The sequence below is a fragment of the Pagrus pagrus genome (assembly GCF_965226575.1).
Source record: "Pagrus pagrus genome assembly, chromosome: 6".
NCBI classification, from domain to species: domain Eukaryota; kingdom Metazoa; phylum Chordata; class Actinopteri; order Spariformes; family Sparidae; genus Pagrus; species Pagrus pagrus.
In genome coordinates, this window is record NC_140190.1 from 16,022,259 (window position 1) to 16,047,091 (window position 24,833).

General features: G+C 40.4%; 1 protein-coding gene across 9 annotated transcripts; it reads right to left on the minus strand.

Moving 5' to 3' along the window:
• Positions 1 to 177: 177 nt before the first annotated feature.
• On the minus strand, positions 178 to 24,360 carry zfr2 (zinc finger RNA binding protein 2). 9 transcript variants are annotated; one of them, XM_084354577.1, is made up of 19 exons: positions 24,252 to 24,360; positions 20,561 to 20,801; positions 20,208 to 20,328; positions 19,044 to 19,271; positions 17,841 to 18,172; positions 17,391 to 17,579; positions 16,886 to 17,126; positions 15,409 to 15,596; positions 13,599 to 13,718; positions 12,340 to 12,503; positions 11,643 to 11,769; positions 11,332 to 11,543; positions 10,562 to 10,730; positions 9,171 to 9,345; positions 6,106 to 6,194; positions 4,955 to 5,050; positions 3,972 to 4,083; positions 3,143 to 3,240; positions 178 to 2,737 (listed from the first exon to the last, which is right to left on the minus strand). In XM_084354577.1, the coding sequence occupies exons 1-19, from the start codon at positions 24,302 to 24,304 to the stop codon at positions 2,564 to 2,566; spliced, it is 3,129 nt and encodes a 1,042-aa protein (XP_084210703.1). In that variant the 5' UTR covers positions 24,305 to 24,360; the 3' UTR covers positions 178 to 2,563. The 9 variants fall into 9 exon arrangements, with proteins under 9 accessions (XP_084210703.1, XP_084210702.1, XP_084210705.1 ...); XM_084354576.1 differs by having other exon boundaries at positions 19,044 to 19,268; positions 20,208 to 20,325; positions 20,546 to 20,801; XM_084354579.1 differs by having other exon boundaries at positions 12,358 to 12,503; positions 20,208 to 20,325; positions 20,546 to 20,801.
• Between the last annotated feature and the right edge of the window lie 473 nt (positions 24,361 to 24,833).

The window sequence follows — 24,833 nt, forward strand, 5'->3', positions numbered from 1 at the left end:
TCTGTCACATCACTTCCTCAATATTAAGGAAAATGTGGTTCATATTTCATGAAGCTACGCAAGAGGTGACGCTGTTCTGCGACTTCTTTGTCTTTATCACCGCAGAAACAAGTGTAGAAATGTGTTGATGTGTGTTTTGGCAGTGATGCAGACAAAAAACCAGCCCAGGAGACAAAGTGGCTTAAAAGTGTTTTTAATATCTCCCCTTAATTTTAGGCAACACTACAAAGACATTCAAATAATAGGACAGCAACGTTCACACTTTCTGTTGAAACAATACAAAAAGATTGCAACATCCTTCAGAAATAAAATAAGCAATACTTATATGATGCTCTTCTTGGTAAATGAAGAAAAGAAAAAATCGAACTAAAGACTGCACGATAATTCTCTCACATCAACTTTTAAGCCAAAAGAGTTGTGCAACTGTCCCTTCCCTGTCCTACATCTTTGTGAAATAAGATCATTAGACAACTCATAAATGTTCCCGTACTCAGTCTTCTGTAACGTACAACATGATGCAGGCACAAGGAAGAAAGTCAAAGGACTGCTTGATCATTACAGTAGATATTCAGTCGTAGTTTTCGGACTTAAGCTTCTCTTCTCTTCTGCTAACCATACTCTGGAAGAAAAAAGATTACTAGGCATATTATTTTAATGATAAAATTATGGCTGCATACAATAACATTATCTTTTCTTAAGTGCTTCATTCCCTCAGCATGCTACAGACTGTGCAACATAATCATCTATCTCTCTCTCTTTCTTCAGACACATTTACTCTCCAGTGTGACCTCCACAGGAAACCTCAGGGGGGACGCTGCCCACAGCTGAGCTCCTGTGTCTTTGTATGTTTCTCACAAAATCCTAAATGATGTATTTCCAAAAGGTTAAGCTATTGTTGTCTGGCCTTGTTGTAAAAGGTGGGATGCAGGGCGTCTGGATTTCACAACTGAATCGACTTTTCGCTCGTTTCAAATTGTGTACAAAAGGAAATGTTGAAACAGCCTGACGGGAGACTTCAGAGGATCGAAGATGGCGTGAAGAGTTCAGCCACTTCCGCTGGCTCAACATAGTCACACTATTTCATCACTAATGTGTCATCTTAGGCACAATGAACATCACAGTACTGCATTTATGTTGATCCTAAACCATGGTAGTCTTCTCTGAGGTTGTTCCGGCATTAACATCCGTTCTCAGTGATCCGTCACAACTCGACAGCTCTAAGTCTGTCAGCTCACGCCTGACTCACCCGCCTGTTCTACATGTAAACAAACATGTGCATCACTGGGATGAACGGACACTATTTTTACGCAAAGAAAGACCTTAACATATAACATTTGCCTGGTTTGCAAGTCTTCCCAAATAAAACATTTTCATAGGCCACGTTCCACAAAGATACAGAGTTTCTCATAACTCAAGAACTCACAAAATTAAGTGTTTTTTTAAGGGAGTCTGAGGGATTTCTCGATGGGCAACAAGGAAGTAGACTTTATCGGTTACTGTTTACTGCAGTTGTAAAATTTGTCATGTTTTGCCATTAAAAAAAAGTTGTCTTCTCTCATAAAAGTGTGTTCGAACAGCTGTTAAATGTTGGCAAGAAAAACAGAAACTGTCTCTTTTTACAAGAAAAGAAACAACTTAATGTGTCACATTTAACGCCGAATTTACAAGAAGGGTCAAATAATTACGATTTTTTTCACAGCCTGCGTTTCACAAAGTTTATAAAGTCTCTCCTAACTTAACAACTCACAAAAATTAGTGATTTTTTAAGGGAATCTGGGGACTTTCTAGATAGACATACTGACATAGGTCACATGTGGCCCTGATCAGCTCTCAAATGTGTTGCGTGTGTTCACACCTGTACTCAGAGCTGTCTACTTGTGATCACATCTCTCAGGCAGGATGTTAATACCAGTTCCAGACAGCCTCACTGATCAGTTTCACACTTATCTTTTTTTTTTTTGTTGTTTTCTTTTTAAACACAGCCTGAAAAAAAACATTTCAGTTTACACATGTCATGCACCAACGTTAGTTCAGCGAGTCCAGACTCAAGAGTCGGATGGTCAAGCTGAACTGTCCTGAAGAGCAGCACAGTTCAGACTCTTTTGGAAATAAAGCTTAAGGTGCTGATGATTTAACTGGAGGCTTTGACATCAAAGAAAGCAATTTAACTGTACTTGACAGTGGTGTTTTAACTATAGTGAATAAACAGGGAGGGATGGTCAGTAGTTAGTGTGCAATTAAATGGAAATGGAATGACTCAATCAGTAATTTTCATGTTTTTTTTTACTGAGCCAATTTTCTCTGCACACTTTAAAAGACACTAAATCTGCAGGAAGTAACTATACGGAGGAAGGAATTTCAGTACGGATACTCAAACGTCAGCTTGAGTAACAGCTCCTCCAACACATTATTCCTCTTAATTCAAGGGTAACATGTACAGTCAGTTATATTCATATATGTATAGCTGCGTGTTAAGATTGTTTTCAAGATAAGAAAAGGTTTAAAGTTGTGACATTCTACCAGTCTCTAAACTAGCAAACGCCTCCCGCTCTGGAGGCAGAGGTCAACCACTCTCTGCTTCTTCCTTCTTGTCTTTTTTGCCCTCCCCCTCCCCTTCGCCCGTCTCGCTGCCATCCCGTCGACGTTTGCGGTTGCGAGCGCTGGCCTTGGACGCCGGCAGGGACTCCATGCCCAGAACCTTGTGGATCTGACGGAAAGCGAGCAGCCGCAGGGCATGCTGGGGACAAAGAAAACAGGAGATAGAAATATAGGTCTGTTTAGTTGAAGGCATCTTTTTTTAGATACATTGTTTTGACAACTCAATGCTGTAGAGGCACACAGGAAAGAAGGGAGGAGAAGAGGGGGTATGTGATGACTACTAGCTTCACTGTGGCAAATGCTATTTTGAAAGTCTTCCTTTTTCGTCCTCTGCCCGTCGCTTTGGACGTCCAAATTAAGTAAATACCAAACATGCTTGAAATGAAGTTTACATGGTTTTCATTGAGCAGCCATTTAATCTTCCTGGATGTTGTTGGTGACACAAAACTCCAGCACCAAGCTCTTGAGGCATTTTTTCTGTCTTTACCCACAGTTTACCACCTTGCAACCAATCAGAATCAGTCTAAATAGTCTGTACGGGTACCTGTGCGCTGGCAGTTATGTCCTCTCTGGCTTGAGGCATGAGGGTTTCCAAAGCGTCTGTTGGCTCTTTCTCACAGGGGTCCATTAACCCTGGTCCATCTGAGTGAAGGGAGGAGAAACCAGTTAGAAATGGAAATGTGATATTACATATATATATATATATATATATATATATATATACTTTATACATGACTCTTACAGTTTACAGGAAATGACCCAAGCTGGCAGTTTGATCTTGAGAGTTTGCTGTTTTTTCTTGATTCCTTTTATCTGCATCCTTTGACAATAGCTGACAAAAGAGACTGAACTAGCTAACTGAAGATGACAAAACATTGAGTAACTTTATCCTTTATGCAGTTACTCTGTAGATGTTAACTTACACAACACAATCTGAAAAGTTTCACAGCACTGTTGGGTCCAAAAACTGAAGACACAATCCCAAAAACGAAATCTCACTGTCTTGTTTTGACCTGTGACTCACAAAGCCCTACACAGTACATGCGTCGCAGGCGTAGCAAGTACAAAGATACCTTCCGCTGCACTCTGATCCACATACACAACGTTCTCTCAAAACTTAGCCTTCTTTTTCAGTTTCATTACTAACACACCGTTCTTGTTCTTTATATATACAAATGTTTTTGTTTTGAAACACATTTTTGCTGTTTTATTTGTTATTGTGTAATACATTTTGAACTGCTTTTGTATAAAACTGTGCTATATGAATACAAATTTAGTTTAAAAGTTCTGTATGAGCATGTGGCATTCACCAGCTGGAGAGATTTTTTTGATCTTGTGAAATCTCATCTCATTAACATGTTGGTTTGTCTAACCTGGTAGCAGGATGCCGGTGGAGATGCACTCCAGGACTCTGCGCATGGCCTCTCCTGGGCTGAGCGGGCCTGCGGCACTGCTGATCACCTTCTCCACCAGCAGCTCCATCGCCTGGAGGGAGAGACACACAGAGGAAACAGACACTGAAATGAAAGAAGAGACTCCAAAAGTCCCTTTATAGGTCCTTCTCTACTTTTCCATGTCTCGACTCTTTATAAAACCCCTGCTCAAGACATTAACTGTGTGTTAGGGCTTGTGTTCACAAAGCTTTTTATTTCTCAACACCAGTGTCTTTTTAAAAGTGTTCTGAATAAGGAGCAAGCGTCTGCGCCGCCCAGAGAAAAGGGACAGTGCCCAGAGTCTTCTGTACGAGCGCTACGCCTATTTTGCGCGGCCACTCCGAGTGTTTCAAGTTGAAAATCTCTCAACTTTTCAGAAAGGAGCTGCTGACATGACCATCACTGTTTTTATTTTTCATTGCTTAGGGGATAATATTTGACGGTATTTTTGTCTCCTACAGATCATGTCATGCACCCACATCCTTCTTGCTCTGATGTCCCTATGTCAAATAAAAAACAAACAGATCGTAAACCACAAAGGGACAGTGTCAATCACACAGCGTCAGTTGTCAAGATACTGTTGTCATAAAGACAAGACGCACATGCAGTGTTTTTCTTGCAGAGCACAAACGCTTCATCTCAGTGCTCCTGAGGGCCCAGCCAGCCCTTTTCTGCCCAAATAACATTCTGTGGACACGGGCCCTTAGTCCCCTCCTCCCATAAGATACAAACTTTGTATGCAAGTAAATATACTGTTATGTAACTGTTCTCACAGGCGCCACCAGTAGAGACAGACATGCAATAAAAAGAGGACGGAAATTTACAACAAACTTTAGTTAAAAGGTAAAATCAGATGTGACAGAATATTTATGAGATGGTAAAAATAGAAAAAGTAGAATAACACACAGTTTAAAGTGACTTACCCATCCGGGCATCTTCCCCCAGGTGGGAACCCGCTGACATAAATCTCTGAGCACCCGAATGACGATCACACAGGACTGCAGCCCGTTGGCACGAGCCTTCAGAAGTCATGAAAAAAACACCAAAAAACAAAACAAAACAAAACACATCAATCAACAAGAAAGGGACTTTTATTTCAGATGAACTGGACTTCTGACTGGTGACTTCTATTCAAAACTACAGACCATGTTTTGTGAGTAAAAACCTTAATAAATGAAGAGGAGCTGATCGCACACTCTTTCCTAAACTGTGGATTGTTGAAATCCTTAATCACAATGACGACTTAAATCAAACCTACTGGGAATTTGTGGTTATTATTTTGAGGCATTTGTGGCGTTTCTTAAAAACTATGAAATTTGCACTCTTTTTATTTGTTTGTTTGAAAACTGCAACACTGATAAGAAATATTTTTTTTACAGAAACTTCTACAAGATAAATGTCATTTTTTCTCACTGTGGTGATTTCTGCTGACAGTGAAACATTTCTGTTATAAGACTTCCTCCATAGTTAGAACAAAACAGGACACAACAAGCAGCCTCATAAGAAATCACAAAAACAGTCATAGCTACTGGGGGGTTTTCTTTGGTAAAGCCACAGAGTCAGCAGGATTTGACGTAATATCTAGTTACACATGAAAACCTAATTGTAGTACTTAAAAACAAAATCCCACCTCCTGTTTTTATCTTAAAAGGAAGTGAGTTAATTTCCAAACGCTCCAACACTTCTGCAAAATAATACATTTTAAAATAATAAATCATAAACACCTCCACACAAATAATCGACTTCTAAGGACATTTTGACGCGTTGTACAGGATCGCTCATCGGCTTAATCAGACACTTTAATGGAACTTCAGTTTAACTGAGCAGTGTAAATAATAACACGCGTGATTTTCTTGCTATGAGTCAAAATAAGTCAACCAAAGTCAAAATGGTCGCTGTAAAAGAGATCAATGTCCTGTCACCACACATTTCTGAATGGACTGAAAAAGTTAGCAGGTAGGTAGTTACCGCTACCATTAATGAATTTAATTCATGCAAGTTTTGTACAAGAAGGTACTGTAAGATGGTAAACCCCAACCCAAAGACAAAACTGAAGCTCTTCTGATGAGTTTACCTGAAACCATTTGGCGTGGCGGAGAGCGGCCAGGTACTCAAGACATTTCTTCTTATTCAGAAGATCTGGAGGGTCCTTCTCAGCCACATCTGGTGGAGATAACATGCACTAGCTCATGACTTACAGTCAAACTAATGCAAAACCAAAATGATGACTGCAATATATAGTAAGTGTTGTCACTGTTGACGTAGATGCTGATAATATAAAAACATTGGTCGTTCATGTTTGTCTCGTGTGACCAGGCAGTTCCTTAAATCCATAAATACTCTTTGGCTTGTTTCAGTTTGTTTGGGAGAAAAATAGTGACGAGATGATTTGAGAGAAAAGTCAAGCATTGACCTACAAATGAGGAAGATTTAAGTGTTTGGAAAAAATAGCAAAAAAACGTAGTACAATCACCAGTGTGTTCTTCAGAGTGGAAGGCACATGCAAAAAGGAAGGAAATCCAAGGCAGTCAGAGAAAGGAGTTTACATTATAATTATATTATATTGTATAATATTGTGTAAATTTGATGCCTGACCCATTGGATTTAATAGCGACTTAAAATTTGGACGCCATTATCATCTGCCTGTGGACATCTTTCTCTACAGACACATTTTGACTCGTCAAACATTGGTGTAACGAATAAATTAATAGCGTTGACATTACAATTAGGTGTATCATAGTCTCACATAGCCAGACCTGTCTCCACAGCACTGTTAGCACTGGAGAGAGGTCTGACTGCACCAATTCCCATTCTGTTATAAGGGGGGGTTTACACACACTGGCATTAAAATGGCTAAATCTCTGCAAAACAAAAGGTAACAGCTGTTTATGTTTGTGGGGTTTCGGCGTGTAGGTTGCTAGCCTGGAGGTTGTTGTTTATGTTTCATGTGGCAATGGGGGTTTTGAAAAAGGGGGAAATAGGTGCCCAATTGCATACTTTATACCAACAGTCTACATCCGGCAAGTCAGACTATGTGCGTCAGTGCAGAGGCAGCAGCACTGAGCATGCTGGTTCACTGACGTGGCTTACTCGGACACTTAAACTGGAACAAAGAAATTGTTTTCCTGCTATGGCAAGTCAAAATGTATTCTGCTTTGAGGCTTAAACTAGCTTGATGACGACAATAAAACAGTCTTTAATGGGCCTGTTTTTTTCCTTGCTACACTCTTTTCATCACTCTCAACACATCTAAAAAATGCTGTAACCTTTCTTCTACTTCAGGAACTCGTCATTGAGTCCTGTCATTTCCACATCATTGTTATTTAGAAACATGTGGCTTTCTTCACACCACTATGAAGTTAAGCCATATATAAAGATTTTTTAGGCTGTGCACATTAACTTTAACTGGTCACATTTAGAATTTCCCTTTAATAAACTTAAACTCTGAATGTTGTGGACTTCCTCTTTTTTGCATTTGACTTTGCACAGAAGCCAACTTTTGGTCAGTTAACAATTGAAACATGAATTTATCCCTTTGGAAATGTTCTCACTTCATACCAAACTTTTTCAAATCAGCCCTGCTTTGCACTGATAGTGATGGTTTCCAAGTCAATAAAGGCACAAGAGCAGCAGTACTTCATGCCTTCATATTCTAAATATAATATCAACATCAGTGAGCAAACCAATTAAAGTTAGGTGAAGACCTTTTTAACAATATGACACAGGCCAAGGTTAACTTAATTAGTCGTATTAAAAACTGGAGAATACAGAGTAATGTTTGTGTTGGATTTAGATGTTAATGAAACAGTAATCATTTTTTAAGTCAAATTTACAAAAATAACACATGACAGGTTCGTCCAAATCATTCAGTGTGGTCAGTTAATACTGCAATGATGTAATATTTCACAAGATCAGACGTGGGGCTTTCCACACTTCTACTTCACTGGAACTGCAGCAACAACAGAGGACATTAGCTTTCTTACAGGGGAAATATGTAACAAAAAACAAAGCCACTTTTTTGAAGTCTACACTACCATACCACTTAGAATCAAAGACTCATATTTATCAAGCCTCTTAGAGTTGGGAGTTTCCATTTAGCGTCAACAGAGCCCCTCTGATGAGAGGCTTTTCCTCCTCTGAAAAGCTTAATAAGCATGGGTAGTGTTTTGGTTCCTTTAATTATTCTATTCATAGTGGTATGTGTACAAGTGTGGTCTTCAGATTAACCATTGGCTTGCCTAGGTCTGCTGATACAGAATTTGGGGAACTGATCAACAAACCCAAACAAAATTTTAAAAAAATAAAAGACAAAGGTCACAGAAAACATTTCTACCATGTTTTCCAAATGGGAAGAAACACATTTGAACACTGACAGTTCTTGGAGCAGGCGGAGGAGTGTTTGCAACACAATGATCCTGGAAAGTACCTTCTTTGTTGAATGGTGGGGGAAGTCATGACAATGAATGTACTAACGTCATCTTATTATTACTATTGAAATACTGATCATTGTGAGGCGATAAAGTGACACTCCAACACCTTGTCAGTGATAATGCCACGTTATGATGTAGGGATGAAAGATGAGGGAATGGGAAGTCGCTGGACCTCAAAATCCCCTCCTCAGGTTTCATGGCCAAAATGCAACAGGAAGCAAAAAATTCTGAATTCTAGAAATAGTAAATTTGTACAAATAGTGTAACCATTTGATGCATTTTCATCCCTGGGCATTATCTGAACACTGATCCATTATTATAGTTTCTCAAAGATTTTATCTGAGCATGTGTTCACCAGATAAACACACACCCTCATGGCACAGAAAGGTCGGAGAGCCCGGCTTTTGATTCCCATGTTGTGGAAAAGAAATAAAGGGGACCAGTATAACTGCAAAAAATGGGGGAAATGAAAAGAGTGGGACAAATGAATGCGTGAGTTAATTCTTATTTTAGGGGTTAAAGAAAAAAAACTTGAATGTGGGCTTGGTTAAAAGTCCCACCTCTCATTTTTTTGTAATCTTAGCCTAAAATTTAGGCTGCTACTGGGTGGAAGGCTGGAGCAAGGGATATAAATATATATAGATATAAGTGTATTACACACATTGCTTACATTTGGTTGTCTGGTACTGAAAGCTTTGGCTTCTCTAACCTTTCTCAGCCGCTTTTCCTCCTGCCTGCTTGTCCTTCTCAGCAGCAGTGTCCTCCCTCATCAGCGGCGAGGTGAGAGAAATGGTCACCTGCATTTTGGGCTCCTTGCTTGAAAATATCACGATGTTCGCCTCCTCGGGGTGAGCCTGCACCTCATACTGATCTTCAGAAAATGTCTGCCGGTTAAAAGGACACTTGGGATTACTCACTACAGAGGAGGAGGGGTGAAGGGGCAAAGAATAGCCTTGTTTGGCAAAGGTTACAGGGTGATACTGTTATGTTTTTAATCCCTGGGTTATGCAATTTGTTTTCTCGAGGCAGTTCCCAGTTATTTAAACAGGGTCGGTGACTTTACAATAAATATATTTCTCAACAATTTATCATCTCTTTAACTGTAAGCAATCGGCCAGTTTAAGAAGAAAAGCCCCATCTCACTCTGTAGGATTCAGGTGTCATAACCAGGCAGTGAATCTAAAGATCAGTCAAAAGCACCTTTAATGAAACACTCATTACAGCTAAAGCAGGAGCAAGGAAGAGTGCGGCATTACAACACATCACAACGTTGTATTTGGTGTGAATCCTCCGTCGTGTAAGCCTTAAATGGAAATGTCAGCAAATTAAACAACTCACAAGTTTTTTTTCTTTATGCTAAAGGCACTTCACTCATTTGTGAACATGAAAAAAATCTCTCCCAAAGCTAGAAACCACACAGCACTCGTGTAACCTAACAGATTTAACAGCCTACAAGACCTCTAAAAATATTAAAATAAAAAAATAAAAAACATACTAAACTGATTTACAGGGGAAGGACTGTCCGTTCTGAACCACCAACCATGTGTTCAAAGCTTAAATGGGATTTTAATCATTATTATATGTGTGGAGGACAAACGGCTGTGTTGTTTCTTGCTATAGACACAGCTGTGCATGTTCGCTCTTAATAAATGAGCTGCTCTAGCACATGAGAAAACCCCATCTAGGATGAAGTGATTCTGAAGTGGAATTTTCTGTGTTTTATGGCAAATTCTTTGGGATCTAAAACAAAAGTATCAGAAGTGAAACTTCTCCTTCCCAGTCTATTAGTTACATAACAATAAAATCTTCCCTCAGTACCCAGCTCTTATGACAAGTCATGAGGCAGTGGATGAGTAGAATAGTTCTCTTTTTTAAATTCTACTGTATCTGATCACGTCATATTTAACAACCCACTGGCAATAAACTGGCAGAGGGAGACTTCCTCCTGCCATTTTTTTGCCAACAGTTTGTTTGTATGATCCCACACTCATGATAAACTTAAAGCATTTCAGTGTTATGAAGTTTACCACAATTCTTCCGTCCCACAGCCTCAAAAAATGTCCTAAATTAACAGTCTGTTAGTTTAGTCTGTTTTCTTACCTCCAGTTCCTTGGGCAGCTGCTTAGCGATGTTCTTCAGTAAAGAGATGGTGGGTTTCTTAGCAGTCAACAGGATGAGCTCAACATTTCTGTCCCCACGAAGCAGCAGGCCTTTAGCCAGGATGCCCACCCTCATCACACCTTTCAGCATCCGGGCTGCGTTCTCAGTACTGACAGGAGAGAAGGACAGTAACGAGATAAAGACCCGCAGGACTGATTTTACAAACAGTTCAGTCAGTTAAAGGGGTTTCTGTTGCAGTAACTTAATGGATCACAAACATAATTAATATTCTATTACATGTTTTTACTTGTCCACAAATCTGTAGCTCTTGTGTATGTATATTTATTTCATATTTATTGCCTGTATTTTTGGTATTGTTGATGTTGTAAAATATACTGGTTTTAAATGAAGCTTCTACATGTTAATATACTATTTTAAATTAATATCCTACATGCTGATATACAGTTTTAAACTGAAGCTTCTACGTGCTAATATACTGTTATTAAATTAAGCTCCTTTCAATCTATCTATCTACAGTATCTATGCATTTTGAACCTACTCTGCAATAAAAACACCAAGATTTTCCTTTATCCACGTGTCAAAAACCTACAAACACAGGCAAATGATATCTTTTGTGCTCTGTGTTGCTCTTTTTCTTATGTCAGAATAATAAAAGTGCTTTTAGGCTTCAGCTACCTTAATACTTGTTTTACTAACATGAACAGAGAAAAATGTCAGAGGTCACTTGTATTTATTTATTCATTTTTTACCCTTTTTCTTCTTCTCCTTCAGTAGCAGCAGTAGTAACACTGGATACTGGTGTCTCCTTATCCAGCAGTGTGTCTGACACCAGTTTGAGGGCTCTCTCTGAGTGGGAGACAATCCTCTGAACAGCCTGCAGCTCTTCTTCGACTGGGTAAATAGTGGAGTGTTTAGCCATGATGTGACGGTCATCAGGAGAGTCTGGCCGACGCACACACGTCTTGAGGGAGAGAGGGGAAAAAAGTGATTGGTCACACTTGGAATTAAGTCTCATTAAAAGCTATTTTATGTTTAAAAGAACTGCAATTGCGACGCTCACCAGTAGAGGGGGTACTGGCATACCAGGGCGGCTCATCAGCGGTGGAGGAGCCATCCTGCGTCTCTGTTCACCCCAGTACATCTGCTCCTCCTCCATCCTCCTCCAGTACATGTCCTCTTCATATCGCCTGCAAGAGAGGAGGCGGTTTTTTAATGTCTGTCATTAAAAGTAAATTATTCCCACAGGGGGATGTTATGGCTGCTATTAAAAGTACACAGTTGTCCATAAAAAAAAAAAAACCTTTACCAAAACACTTACTGTAATCTACAGTTGATCATATAAAATAATCATTACAGAAAGATTTTATGTCAAAAGCACTGCGTTAATTAAAGATAATCCAGAGACACAAAATGTGCATTTCCTCCTGCAAGCAAACAATTACAGCACATGACTGGCAGGTCAAAAACTCCCTGAATCAGCCCCAGTACAGTTTTTCTGATAAAACCTCACATCTAATTTGATTAATTTAAGGCTTTCCTCTGGCTGTTGACTGTATTTTATGAAAGCTCAGTGTCAGAAAGAGTCAAGAAAACAGAAAAAGAGTCGATAAAAATAATGACAATTTTCCCTTTTGAAATGCGTCACACTAACAGTCAGCTGTTCAACTGTATGAATACTTTTTTTTTAATCTGTTCTGTGCCAACCAAGGAAACTTGCAAACGTAACATCAAAGTAGGAACAAGTTTAGGTTACTAACTTTGGCCATGAGTCTGACCTCATCTCCATGTGCCAGCGCTGCTCATCGTCTCTCTGCCGCTTCAGCACCGCCTTCTGCTTCTGCTTCTTCAGCTTGCTCTCCTGTAGCTTCCTGGCCCGGTTACTGGGCTTGATCTCCACAGGAAGCTCTGGGTTCACTTTTTTCTACAGAGAGGAGACAGGACAAATGTAAGGGGGATGTAAAGAGCATGTAATGAAAGTCGGTGCATATTCTAGGCCACATTAGTGCAGATAAACTTTTAATAGTGTTTCCATTTGGGCTTCCATTGACACAGCAGAATGACAAACCTTTGGAGAAAAAAAAAACAAGTCTTCCTCGCCTCAGCTGTGGCGTTTACAATACAATTATATTTAGTGTTACTCACTATATAATTATTTATTTATTTTAAATCCAGCATCATTAACATCTATCCTGACTTACTGAGAAAGACATTTTTTACATCCATGTTTACTAGCTTGCAGTTCTCTTCCTCTATGCCTTTGCTGGCTAATTGCTGTATATCTCTGCGTGTAACTGCCACCCATTGACCAGTGGAATAGTGTAAAACTGTTGGTTGGTCCAAAAGGGACTAACAATTTAAAAAACAGCTCCAAGGCACTACTAGAGGTTTGTCTGGTGCCCCTAAAACTTTATTAGGGATGCTTGATATGGATTTTTCCAGCCGACACTGATAACTATCTGCTTCTTATGTCCTTTTGTATTTTACAAAAATAGTTCCAAACACATAATTCATGCACACCTGGGGGTTAGAAAGGCTAAGATGTAATGAGCAAAGATGAATGATTAAGTATTTAGTACCTGCATGCTCTCCCCAGGGGCAGCAGTTTGACGTCATTAGTCTAACAAGTGTGCTTCTTCTTCTTCTTTCCTACTGTATTGCAGTGTGTAAATGCTGCGTTTGTTAAGTTACTGAAAGCAATTCACTTTGTATTATCAACTGTGTTTATCAGCTATAATTTCACTGATACCAATTACCCAATAATCGGTCCGATATATATTGTGCATCCATACTCTTTTTGATTGCTCATTTTTGGCATCAATACAGTCAATCATACCGTATGGGTGTCCTCATTAACATATTTCAAAGCAATTAGTTAATGCCCATGTAATCACGTGCAAGCAAATTAAAGATGTAATCTTAAATACCCAAAATTTTATTTATCTCACCCCCTTTCATTACGTCTCTGTGGATAACCAGCCAGACAGTAATGAACTCAGTGATGCTCCAGCCCTCTTACCTTGTACTGGAGTCTGTGCCTTCTTCCTTTCAGGTGCATGTCTTTAGCGTTTGGGTCGTTGAAGCTGCACTCACACAGTTTACAGTGGAATCGAATCACCTTGCCGTCAACATTACGGACCTGCAACAGACAGGAGACTTCAGGTAAACAACACCAAGCAGGACAATAAACGTAGTATAGGTACTATTTCACCCTTTCTGACTGCCAGACGCAGTGCTTATCACTGGATATCTTCTGTCACGGGCAGGTCGAGTTTTCATATCAACAAAGTCATGTTTGACCTTGGATGATCCCTAGCCAGGTATAACTACCAGTGTCACCCGAACAACAGTCCCTTATCTTATCACTTCCGCAGGTCAACTGCTGTAGTAGCATTGAGTTGAATCACCTGACACTAAGTTTACTGAGAGCTTGTCGGCAGTCATTCAGGGTTCAGAACCGTGGTTACATTCGTAACCTACATTTTATCTTATGCTCTTATAAGAGAAACTCTTTAATTGTGTTAAAAGGAGACAAAATATTTGACATAAAATTCCAACATATCTTTGAATCATCAAGGATTTCTGAAGCTTGATCAAAACTAGATGCGTGGATCTAATGCAAATTCCAAGGTATATGCTAAATTTGTTGATACCAATCTATATGTAAGCTCTTTAGAAATTACAACCACAAAACATCTTCTCTGCTGTGATTCTCTATACCATGGACGAGGGAAGTAGGGGTGCGAAACTCTCGTGAAACTCTCGCCAAAATGCAACCTAGGCTTTTTTTGTGAAGGAACCCGAGTCAAATCTTTGTGTAAAAGCATAATGGTTCTGCTCGCCGCCGTCCTGCCAGTCGAGAAGCGTTGATCCCCGAGTGCGACGTAACATGGAGGAGAGTAAAGGTGGAAAGCTCCTAAAGCTTAGTTCCATATAAATGTATGGATAATTAAACTAAATTATTTTAAATTTAATTTAATTTAATTTAATTAAATTCGCTTCTTGACTGGCAGGACAGCGGTGAGCAAAACAAGCTACTGCTAGCGTGAGTTGTTCAAAAACCTTGTTTTTAGTAAACTCTGTGTACACAAACAATGTTCTCAATGCTCGTGTTCATGTGTAGAGACCCTGGTGATACTATGAGCAAAGTTTCATGTTGTGTCGAGTCTTCTTAGTGTTTTAAACATAGCGATTTAAATGCTTCCGTAAAGTTGCCCCTAGCACGCCATTGAAAATGATTCTGACCCGAAAACGAAAATACGGCAAATCTTAAAAGTGGCTTTTTCGTCGTAATTATGCTTTTACACAAAGGTTTGACTCGGGTTCCTTCACAAAAAAAGCCTAGGTTGTATTTTGCGAGAGTTTCACTTTAACAATCTGGTATAATTAATAACCATCAGTTTTTCAAAAAGCTTTTACTGGGATTTACATGTGTAGCTCACCAGAATTTGCAGCAGGAAAGATGTTAAACCTTGTTTTGCATCTGCTTCTTATCAAGATGTATTAGTCTATAATACTTCATACTAAATGACGCATCTTGTGGCCACTCAGGGCTTTCCTATCAAAGACGCCAGGGCACTGATCACACCATCAGAAAGACAGAATTTAATCCAGCCAGCTACAGTACATAAGGCAACTAGAATTAATGTTGCAGATGACTGTGAACAGTAAAGACCTCTGAACAAAGTCGATAAAAATTATTCAAAAATAATATTGTACCATTCTTATTTTAGAATGTGCTTTATTTATCTTATTTGCATATTAACCAACATGTATCAATCCATGTATGTATCCAATCATGACCATTTTTCTTCTCATTTCCTGCTTACCTCCTCCACGTAGTCATGTCCCACCGGCTGGATATCTCCATGGCCTCCAGCTCTGTCACTGTCCTCATTGTCACTCAGAGACTCCATCTTCTGAGCTGACTGTTGCATGGGCTCCTCCACCTTGGCAGCCACCACCGCTGCCGCTGCCGCTGTCACTGCAGCTGCTGGAACACTGGCAGGCTTATTGGCTATGCGGCAGACAAGATATTACAGATTAGAGAGTTCATTTAAGGAAGGCTACATTCCCATTTGTTTGGGGGAAAAAAACTCTGAAACATCTATTTCTACTCTGGCTCTACTCGGTTTGACTCGGCACAGTAGCCTGGCCCGGCCGTGATTTGCATTTCCACCACAACCGAGCTACCTGCTTGAAGGTGTGTCTTAAACCAATGACGTGCCTTTCCCAATCCCTGCACTACTATCAAAGTATCACCGCTAACAAAGTGGCTCTAATTCAGCTACAGACACGTTTCATTCACTATAGCTTCTTCAAAATAAAAGCCCCCCGTTATTTAGTCATTTACAAGCTTCTGTTATGAATCAGCATCACAGGAAATGTGTTTTCACCAGCAGTAGATATTCAGTTAGAAGCTACAAAAGTACTGACAGCAACACATTGACTTTTAAAAACGTCTTTCTATCAGGTTTCCTGCGCGGACATAAATTGAGTATCAATTTGAGGGGGACACAGGTGCTTGTTACGGGTTGGCCGCAGTCACAAGACCTCACCGCCTACTTGGAGGTGGGGCTAGCCCGGCTTGGCCATCAACCAGCAGTTATTTCATTTGTTAGTTTTAAATTTTGTGTTATTCATTAAAATGTTCCTTGCTTTGACAATAATAGAGACAGATCAATCCAATCCTTTGATTAGAGTGATTTTAAGCTTACATGGGAGCCAAATTACTGGTTTTTTTGTATTCAGTTCAAAGCTGAATCAAAATAAGTCCATCAGTTGGAGCTGTTGACTTAAAAGATTGGGTCGGACAGGAAGAAAACCAACCCACCATGTCACGTTATTTTACACTAGTAGCTAGAAAAATTATTTTACAACTGATACTGACATTTTAATTAATTACTGTTGTATATTCGTAGTATAACACTGACTTTTAAATAAAACAAAATAAAGTGTTGTAAGCCATTTTATTACCATGTTACTGAGATGTCTTGGTGAATTTCAGCATTAACGCAGTGTATACTGGTATTTCCGGGACTCTTATTGTGAAATGCAAAAACAGTAGTAGTAGTAATGCGCTGCAATTGACATGTGAGCAGAATAAAAAAGTTTGCTCGATTCTGGTCCCTGGCCAACCGATTGGTGCATCGCTACGTTTTTTAAAATTTTAGTTTTTAAAAAGTGTGTGTTGTGCAGCTGTATTGCAGAGATAAACATTAATATCAGATGGCAGTGGAGCAGTAGCTATGTGATATTAAACAGGTCCTATGATAGACATCTCAAATCATCTACATAACTACTTACAAATGACAGTTATTTTAGCAGGAGCTGCTTTCTTGACGGGTGCTGTTGTTTTGGCCATGGTGTTCACAGCCACCTGTTTGGGTGTCGCAGTGGGAGTTGAAGTGGTTGAGACAGAGGCAGAAGTGGACGTGGATGCTGGAGGTTTCCCAGCTGTCGATGTGGTGATAACTGCTGTCGAATTCACCAACACTGGCTCGGTGGAAGGTATAGGTTTGCCCAGCTTGGTGTGAAGTTTCACCACCTTTCCATGGTTGACAAAGAGACACAGCGGGAGATACAAACCTTTAAGACAGCTGAAACTTAATCCCATCCCAAATCCCTAGGGCAGGTCTTGTTCCAACCCTTGGCAGCTCAGATAGAATGTCACATGAGAACACCAAAGTCATGTCCGATCACGAAAGCATGTTGCATCAATACCTTCTACAGCTGCCTATGTTTTCTTAAATAACAACAAATCTGGAAACAGTTGAAGACAAAGAAAAAAAAGCATCACAGCTGTGCTTACCTTCTGGTGTTTGGCCCCACGGATATGGGCAGCGTAGGCGTCCACTCCGGTGCAGGAGACGTCGCATAACTCACAGCGTAACTGAGTCTGGACCCCTCTGGGCCCGTTGCTGGCCCCTGTCTGTCCCCCTGATTTAAGGGCTGCCTCCTTCTTCTTATGCTTCTGTCCCTCAAGGTGCTCCCGATACGTCTGAGGCAGTAAATCAAACCAGTCAGCAAGATGAGTCTTCCAAATGCACTTATAGAAATAGTCGTACTTGTTACTTTTCCTTGCTTTTCCTTTTGTTGGTGAACTAACTCGATATAAAAAAAATCCCACAACTGTTGATAATTAATGACATTAAGTAGCAGGAAAACAACATAACATACTTTATCATCAACATCAAAACATGTACCCTGGTCTTAAATGTTAGTAATACTAACAAAAAAAAAAAATATTGTAAACTCCTACCTGAGGGCCTGCACAGCTGATCTTGCAGATATCACAATAATGTAGCTGGGGCTGCTTGGGAGGCCCTTTGGGCTTCTGCAGCTTGTTCTGGTGAAATGTTGGCTTTTTGTAGGTGTTTACAGCCGGAGCTGTCACCATGTTGCTGCCTGAGTTGCTCCAGGAAGAGCTCGTCAGCTGTTTGGGTGGTGGCTGGATGGGGGGTTGGGGCTGCTGCTGCTGCGGCTGTTGAGGTGGAGGCTGCGGCTGGGTAAGAGTCTGCTGGGCCGGCTGGTAGTAGGAGGGGGCAGATGTGGAGGTGTAGCCAGTTGAATCATAATTGGAGTAACTAATGCCTGAGGGTGAGAGAGCAGAGAGAAGAGAGTGACGACAGAGAACTTTAAAGAGAAGAAAAGCATAAAAGATTTGGGTCAAACATGAATGGCCAGCAGTCATACAAGCAAAAAGATGCACTTAAAGACCAAGGAGGACAAATACAATCCCAAAATCCTCTTCGGCAAGTGACGTAACGACAAACTTAAGCTTCAGCTTCTATTTAGCAAGGTATCAATGTTTTACATACACCTCTGTCATCCACCATAAAACCCCTTCACTCTATCACTTCTTTGCTGAACATAAAATCTGAACTATCACAGTTCATTTTAACTGACTCAACACTATCAGAAATATTCAATTTTGAAATCTTCTCAAAAGCACTCCCTAAATGTTGGACTGGATGACAAAATCAAATATCACAATATCTTTGACCAAATAGGCCCTACTTCTCTAAACATTGTAGGGATGACTAATGGTACTTTCACAAAATATTAACACGATGATGTTTTTGATAAATAATCATCAGTAATGTGGAGACAATGACTAAGTGGGTAAAGAGAAGTATTAAAGCAAGTAGACCAGTCTGGTTACATCCCTTTACTGTAATGCAGCCTTTAAAACCAAGAAAAGACAACACTTATGCCATTTCACGATATCTAAAATCTCAGACGATATATAGTCTCATATCATAATAACGATATATATCGTATATATTCCCCAGCCATGCTTGCAGGGGTTTCTTTATTGGGTTTACTATATATATATATATATACACACAATACATTTACATGACTATGCATATACTGTATCTATTTTTAATATGTATATCCAGCGTCTTGCGCTCAAATATTTCCTTTGGGGTGAAAAAGGTTCCATCTTGTCTTATGTTACCCGAGTAGGTGGTGGCTGAAACGGTGGAGCCGAAGGAGGAGCCGAGGGTGTAGGATGAAATGGGTGTGGGTGGCTGCTGGACACTGGTGGACACTGGGTAGATGTTGTAGCTGGTGGACACTGCGCTGGAGGGGGCCAGAGGCTTCAGGGCAGTTACCTGCCTCTGGGGAGGAGGCGGCTGGCTGTACACAGTGGTGGGGGCTGGACTGTAAGCACTCTTTACTCCTACTGAAACAGAAAAGAGTGGAGGGAGTTTAAGGAAGGAGGGGAAGGGCATTAGAGTGAGGAGGGCAAAAGAGATATGAAACATCCGTCACACCCTCTGGGACTGCCTGTCAGGGGTTTTTGGCAGGGCAGGAAGGATCCTCATTACACGAGCAGCAGACACATTCCAGACGTGGCATATTACCGTTATTTACCTCACGCCCAAGTGTGAGGTAAATAATACCAAAACTGATGACCAACAAAACCCCAGCAGGGCTGAAGTGTGAGTATTGGTGTTTCACACTGTTAACTAGATCTGAAACACTTGTTATATCACCGTCAAAAAATAATTTTCGTAAACTGATATGGACTGTATTCAAAATCTTGGGACTCTTGAGAAACTGCAACATTTCTTAAGTGATGCACTGTGACCTGTAATGTGCATTACTGCCCGACTGACAACATATACACACTGCTAACCTTTTCATTCTGTACTCTGCTGGCATTCAGTCTTTTTTCTACTTCTGCTCTCTCGCTTGACCATACAATCTCTACACACAGCACACATGTGGTTGCTTATTACAAAAAAGAAACAAGCTCTGCTTAAGAAAAAGCTGTAGGCAGTGTTTTCACTCCACCTTTCAGTGTTGGATCAGTGTGCTGTACCTCAGCAGAAGGGTAATTAAAATCAGGATGTCTCTTGGTACCATCCGCAACTTTTGATAATGGAAACACAAAAATAACCGTTCTAAGGGGTAACGAACTGAACGGTACTGCACCGCTTGGTGGAAACGGTAACACCTGTCAACAGGCTAGCCTAAAAAACCTGACTATCAGTTTAGAGTTTAAAAATGTGTTGTGTGAAATCACTGGAGCTCCCCTTTGATGTTGAATAATCACTGCGCTCTAAAAGTGATGAAACTTTGGACACAACATAAGAGTAAAAATAAAGTGACTCACCAGTCTGGTAATAGTTCTCTGTGGCTGTCCTCTGAGCCGAAGCTATACTCGTCTGGTAGTACTGTTTGTTGTCGTAGGTAGTCACAGCCACAGTAGGGCGTCCATAGCTGTAGTTGTCCTGCTGGTGTTTAGAAGAGAGTATTTAATCCAACTGTCACACAGCATATTTGAGTAGATAATTGCAGCAAGATTTTTTTTTAAAACGCACAAATATCAGTGTCTAAAATCCACATCTCATGACCCAAAACAAAAAGCCATTACACAACATACAACATGAGCACACCATGCTATAAGAAAATAAGCAGCAGAAATCATAAAGGAAGCAGAAAGAGACTGACCGTGTCCGAGTATACCTGGTACGTCTGCGGGGTGGTGGTGGGCTGTGGGGGAGCTGGGGGGTCTGGCTGCCTGTAGGCGTAGTCAGGCGGAGCCTGGTGGCTTTGATAGGCAGGGTAAGTGGCAGAGACCACAGGCCGGGCGGCCTGGACTGGAGCTGGAGAGTAGGACGCAGTCACTGCATGAGCTACAGCTGGAGCCTGCTGGACACTGTAACTTGCTGTAGAGGGATGGGAGTAGGCCGGGGGAGGCTGGGTACTGACGGAGAGGAGAGGGAGGGGACATTAAGTACATTACATTTCAGGAAAGCATCTACTTGAGGCTTTGCATAATAATTCTTCCAACAAAAGTTTAATTGCTCTCCAGAATTTTTAAATCCACACTCACTTAGTAGTAAACAAAACTTCTTTCAAATGAAGGAGTTAAAGAAATCATAGAATTCATAGTCTGGACATCATGGATATCTGTACAAAATGTCATGTTTATTCATCAAATACCGAATGACTAAACAACCAGCAGACAGACACTACCATCCATGCAGCTGTGCTGGTAGCACGGCTACTGACATACACTAAAAACAGGGAGGCAAATTAAATGCAAAATGTCAAAACCAAATCAAGATTAATTAATTAATTGTGGAGGAACAAATTGTGATCACTAATATAACATGATTGACTGAGCCTGCCTGCTTTGACCTGGTTAATCTCTTCATCAGCATACAGAGAAATACAGAAAGGACAACTCCACAGCAGCCTAGCCGTTAGCATGCAGACAGCCTCTATTGCTGGCAACGACATCATCTAACTGATGCTATCAGGATCTATATTAAGCTTTCAGTGTGGATAGACAAGAAAACGAAGGCTACTATTAAATGTCACCTTAATTTCGTAGAGAACATAGAGTCAGTATGCTTTAAGAGAAGGGCTGCACAATTAATCGAAATGTTACTGAAATCGCGTTATGACCAAGCACGAAGCTGCGATGTTTTGACAAAGGTAAAATGTGTGACAAAACACCATTGTCATGAGCAACTCTAGGGCTGTACAGATGGCCTTGCCTATATATCTTGTTCTCCAGATGTAAGAAGACATACGTACAGACATCAACAAATGTCATATCACCGTTTTAATAGTTTTTTCAGTGAATATCAGTGAAAAATCCTGAATTATTTAATTTTTTTTTACCATATTATGCAGCCCTATGTGAGATAAATCAACACCATTTTATCTTTAATTATCATATCTTTTATCTTGGATCCAGTGCAAATACGAAAACAGTTGCACAACAGAATTTAAACAGGAAACTGTGTTTGTAACATAACAAATGTGACAAAGTAGGGATCCGAGAAAAAAATTCTGGGCTTGACTTTAGCGATTGTCCATTGAGTAGCTGAATCATTCCTCGAAGTGGCCGTAATGACATTATCTCATAATAGTGGGAAAGAATTTCCAAGATTAAATAAATTAGATTATGCAAGTGCCACATGCCACACAGTGAATCACTTCTGAACAAGTCTCATATCAGCCGTTTCACCGAAAATGAACAGGAAAACAGATCAATAAGTTTGGTTGATAACGCTTCTGTTGACCTACTTGTGTGCTCTGACCCATCCCTCCAACAAAAACTGCTAACAGAACGCCTCAGTCAGTGTTAAAGTTTTGGAAAATGGATGCCTGTGCTTTCATAACACTGAACACAAGCACTGACACTTACTGCCTATTAAATGCCTATTAAGGAGTACAGACAGGACCAGGCGATGTGACTATACAAACCGTTAGACAATATAAATTACTTAGATTTTGTTGTTGTCGAAGAAAAATTATCCAAATGTATACGTAAAAGGGGGACTGCAACCTTCGATATGAGAGAAGGTTCAGACTGTCTATTTGTATGCTTGTCAGAAGAGCCATAAACGCCTCCTCTTTATGACATTATGTTCAATGCAGATTTGTTGCATCTAGGCTGGAGGGGATGAGGATTAGTAAACAGACTGAAGCCTGTGATGTCAGGAATCCGTTTCCTGGAATCAGAGCTGTAATAAATACATCCAATGTGTCTTTATTCATCAGCTATGCTGTTTATGTCACTATATCTACCCATTTAATATCTCTGGATGTGTGAAGTCAATGCGGAAGATTCTGCAATAAATGAGCAGAGGTGCTTTAGGCTAGAGCACGACCTATACGTGACTTTTTTTGGTTTGATGCAGACACTGAAATTAGGGAATAAGACATTCTGATATCAGCCGATATACACATATTTTCTGCAGTGATCCCCCAGTGAGGTTATCAAACACTTAGGTAGTATATTTTACAGTTTAACAATAGACTTTGTGGTCTAAAATGACATCAGTGCACTGAAACAGCAAACGTCACTGGGAATTTGATAATAAGAAATTACTCCAGCATCTTTTTCTGCATTATGACCATGAGACGTTTTCATCTAGGCGCACACCAGACAACATATACACCGATACTGATTTACCCGTTATATCATCCAACCAAGCTATCGGCTGGTTGCTACTTTAGGCATTACTGTGTTTTTTGTTAGTTTGTTTTTTGTTTTGTTTTTATTGCATTTTTGCTTCATAGTAATGAAGTACATTGATTTCACACATCTTCACTTTGCTGAATTGGCCATTTATATCATGTCATTCTATCTGTAGCAATTTGATCCACTGATTCTTCCAGAAAATATACTATATAGCAATTCATGTTGATTTAAAAATATTAAACTACATGTATAGTCGTGGGATTTTAACCCCACGATCCACACCTCACTTGAGATAACCCTGCACATAGTGAGCACCTCATGAAGACTACAAACTTGCTGTACCTCTGCAGCTCCAGCACAGTGAAGTGACATGAGACTGTAGGTTTTTATGTTTAATCAAGAATTAGGATTAGGACACAGATGAATTAAAATCAGGGGAAGTACAGACTCAGGGGAAACGTGCAGAGATAAGCACATCAACAAAAGCACTATGAGGTGCAGAGAGAACAGCCCACTCCTGTTTGTCAGGTTTGTTGGCTTGACTTCAGTCCAACACATACCAAAACGACAGGAAACCTTCCCAGTTCACTAACCGCAGTTAATGATGATAATTACATGATGTGCAAATTATATCAGATTACCTGTCAAAGGTAAATGTACTGGTGACCGCTGTGACTGTTCTACCTTCAAGTAGTATCTGTGTAAACTTCCCTTTCCAGCAGCATGTTGCTATTAACATACAATCATAAGTAATGTACTGTTCGTGAGACACCGTCACCGGATCTTCAGCAGAGCTGGACCGAGGCTAGCCCTCTTAATCCTAAACACCGGCCAAAATCTCACCCGACACAGCTGCAGCCAGCTCTGTTCACTAAACCAGCTGCGTGACACTTGACACACACTACAACTGACGCTTTGTTTGAAGTTAAAGTCTACCGAGTGTGAAAGAGTTGAACCATCAATACTATCTCCCCGGCCGATGATGGATGTACCGGGTTCACCCTCTGTCAAACAGCGTGTCGGCCTGCGAACTCAGCTAGCTAACTTGCTAACGTAAGCTAACCGAACTAGCGGGTCAAGCTAGCCGTGTAGCCTGTCTCTCCTCCGCCACGCAGCGAAATCCCACCAGGGACTGTTTCTCCATCGACAAACACCTACGGCTGACGAATTCACCTCAAAAGGCATGCTGACACCAACCTGCATCACTTCAATTACCTGTATTGTGGACCGGCACCATGTGTGAAGCCGAAATAATTGCTTGCAGCCATCTTGGCATCTCCAGTACAGTACAGTACTGGCAGACAGCAGTGAACCCCCGAAACTGACCGTCAAGATAGTTCACCCCCTCTGCTGCGGCCAATGGAAACGCCGCTCTGCCACACCGGAACTGCGTACGACGGAAAATATCTTACACACAGTGGGGAAAAAAACACCATTAACGCGTGGAAAAAATCGTGTCGACTCAGTGTATGATTTCAGATAATTTACCGTTGCATTATTAGCATAGATTGTGTCGTATAGTCTGGCATTCCCACATAACTGTATTACGCATGCGCGCTAAAAAATCAATAAATAGAAAACCGATCTTTGGGAATGAAGTTTTCAGGTGTGAGACATGGAAAATGATTGAAAGAAACACTGTTAAATTGTAGTTTTACAACAAAAAGGAACAACAAACAGAAAAAAAGAAAGAAAGAAGGTAGATGAGGAGGACGTTTAATCGTTATCATGCCTGTTGGGAATTAGCGTCATTCTCAAAATTAAATGGATATCATAAACGTGTTTAGTTATGCTTAT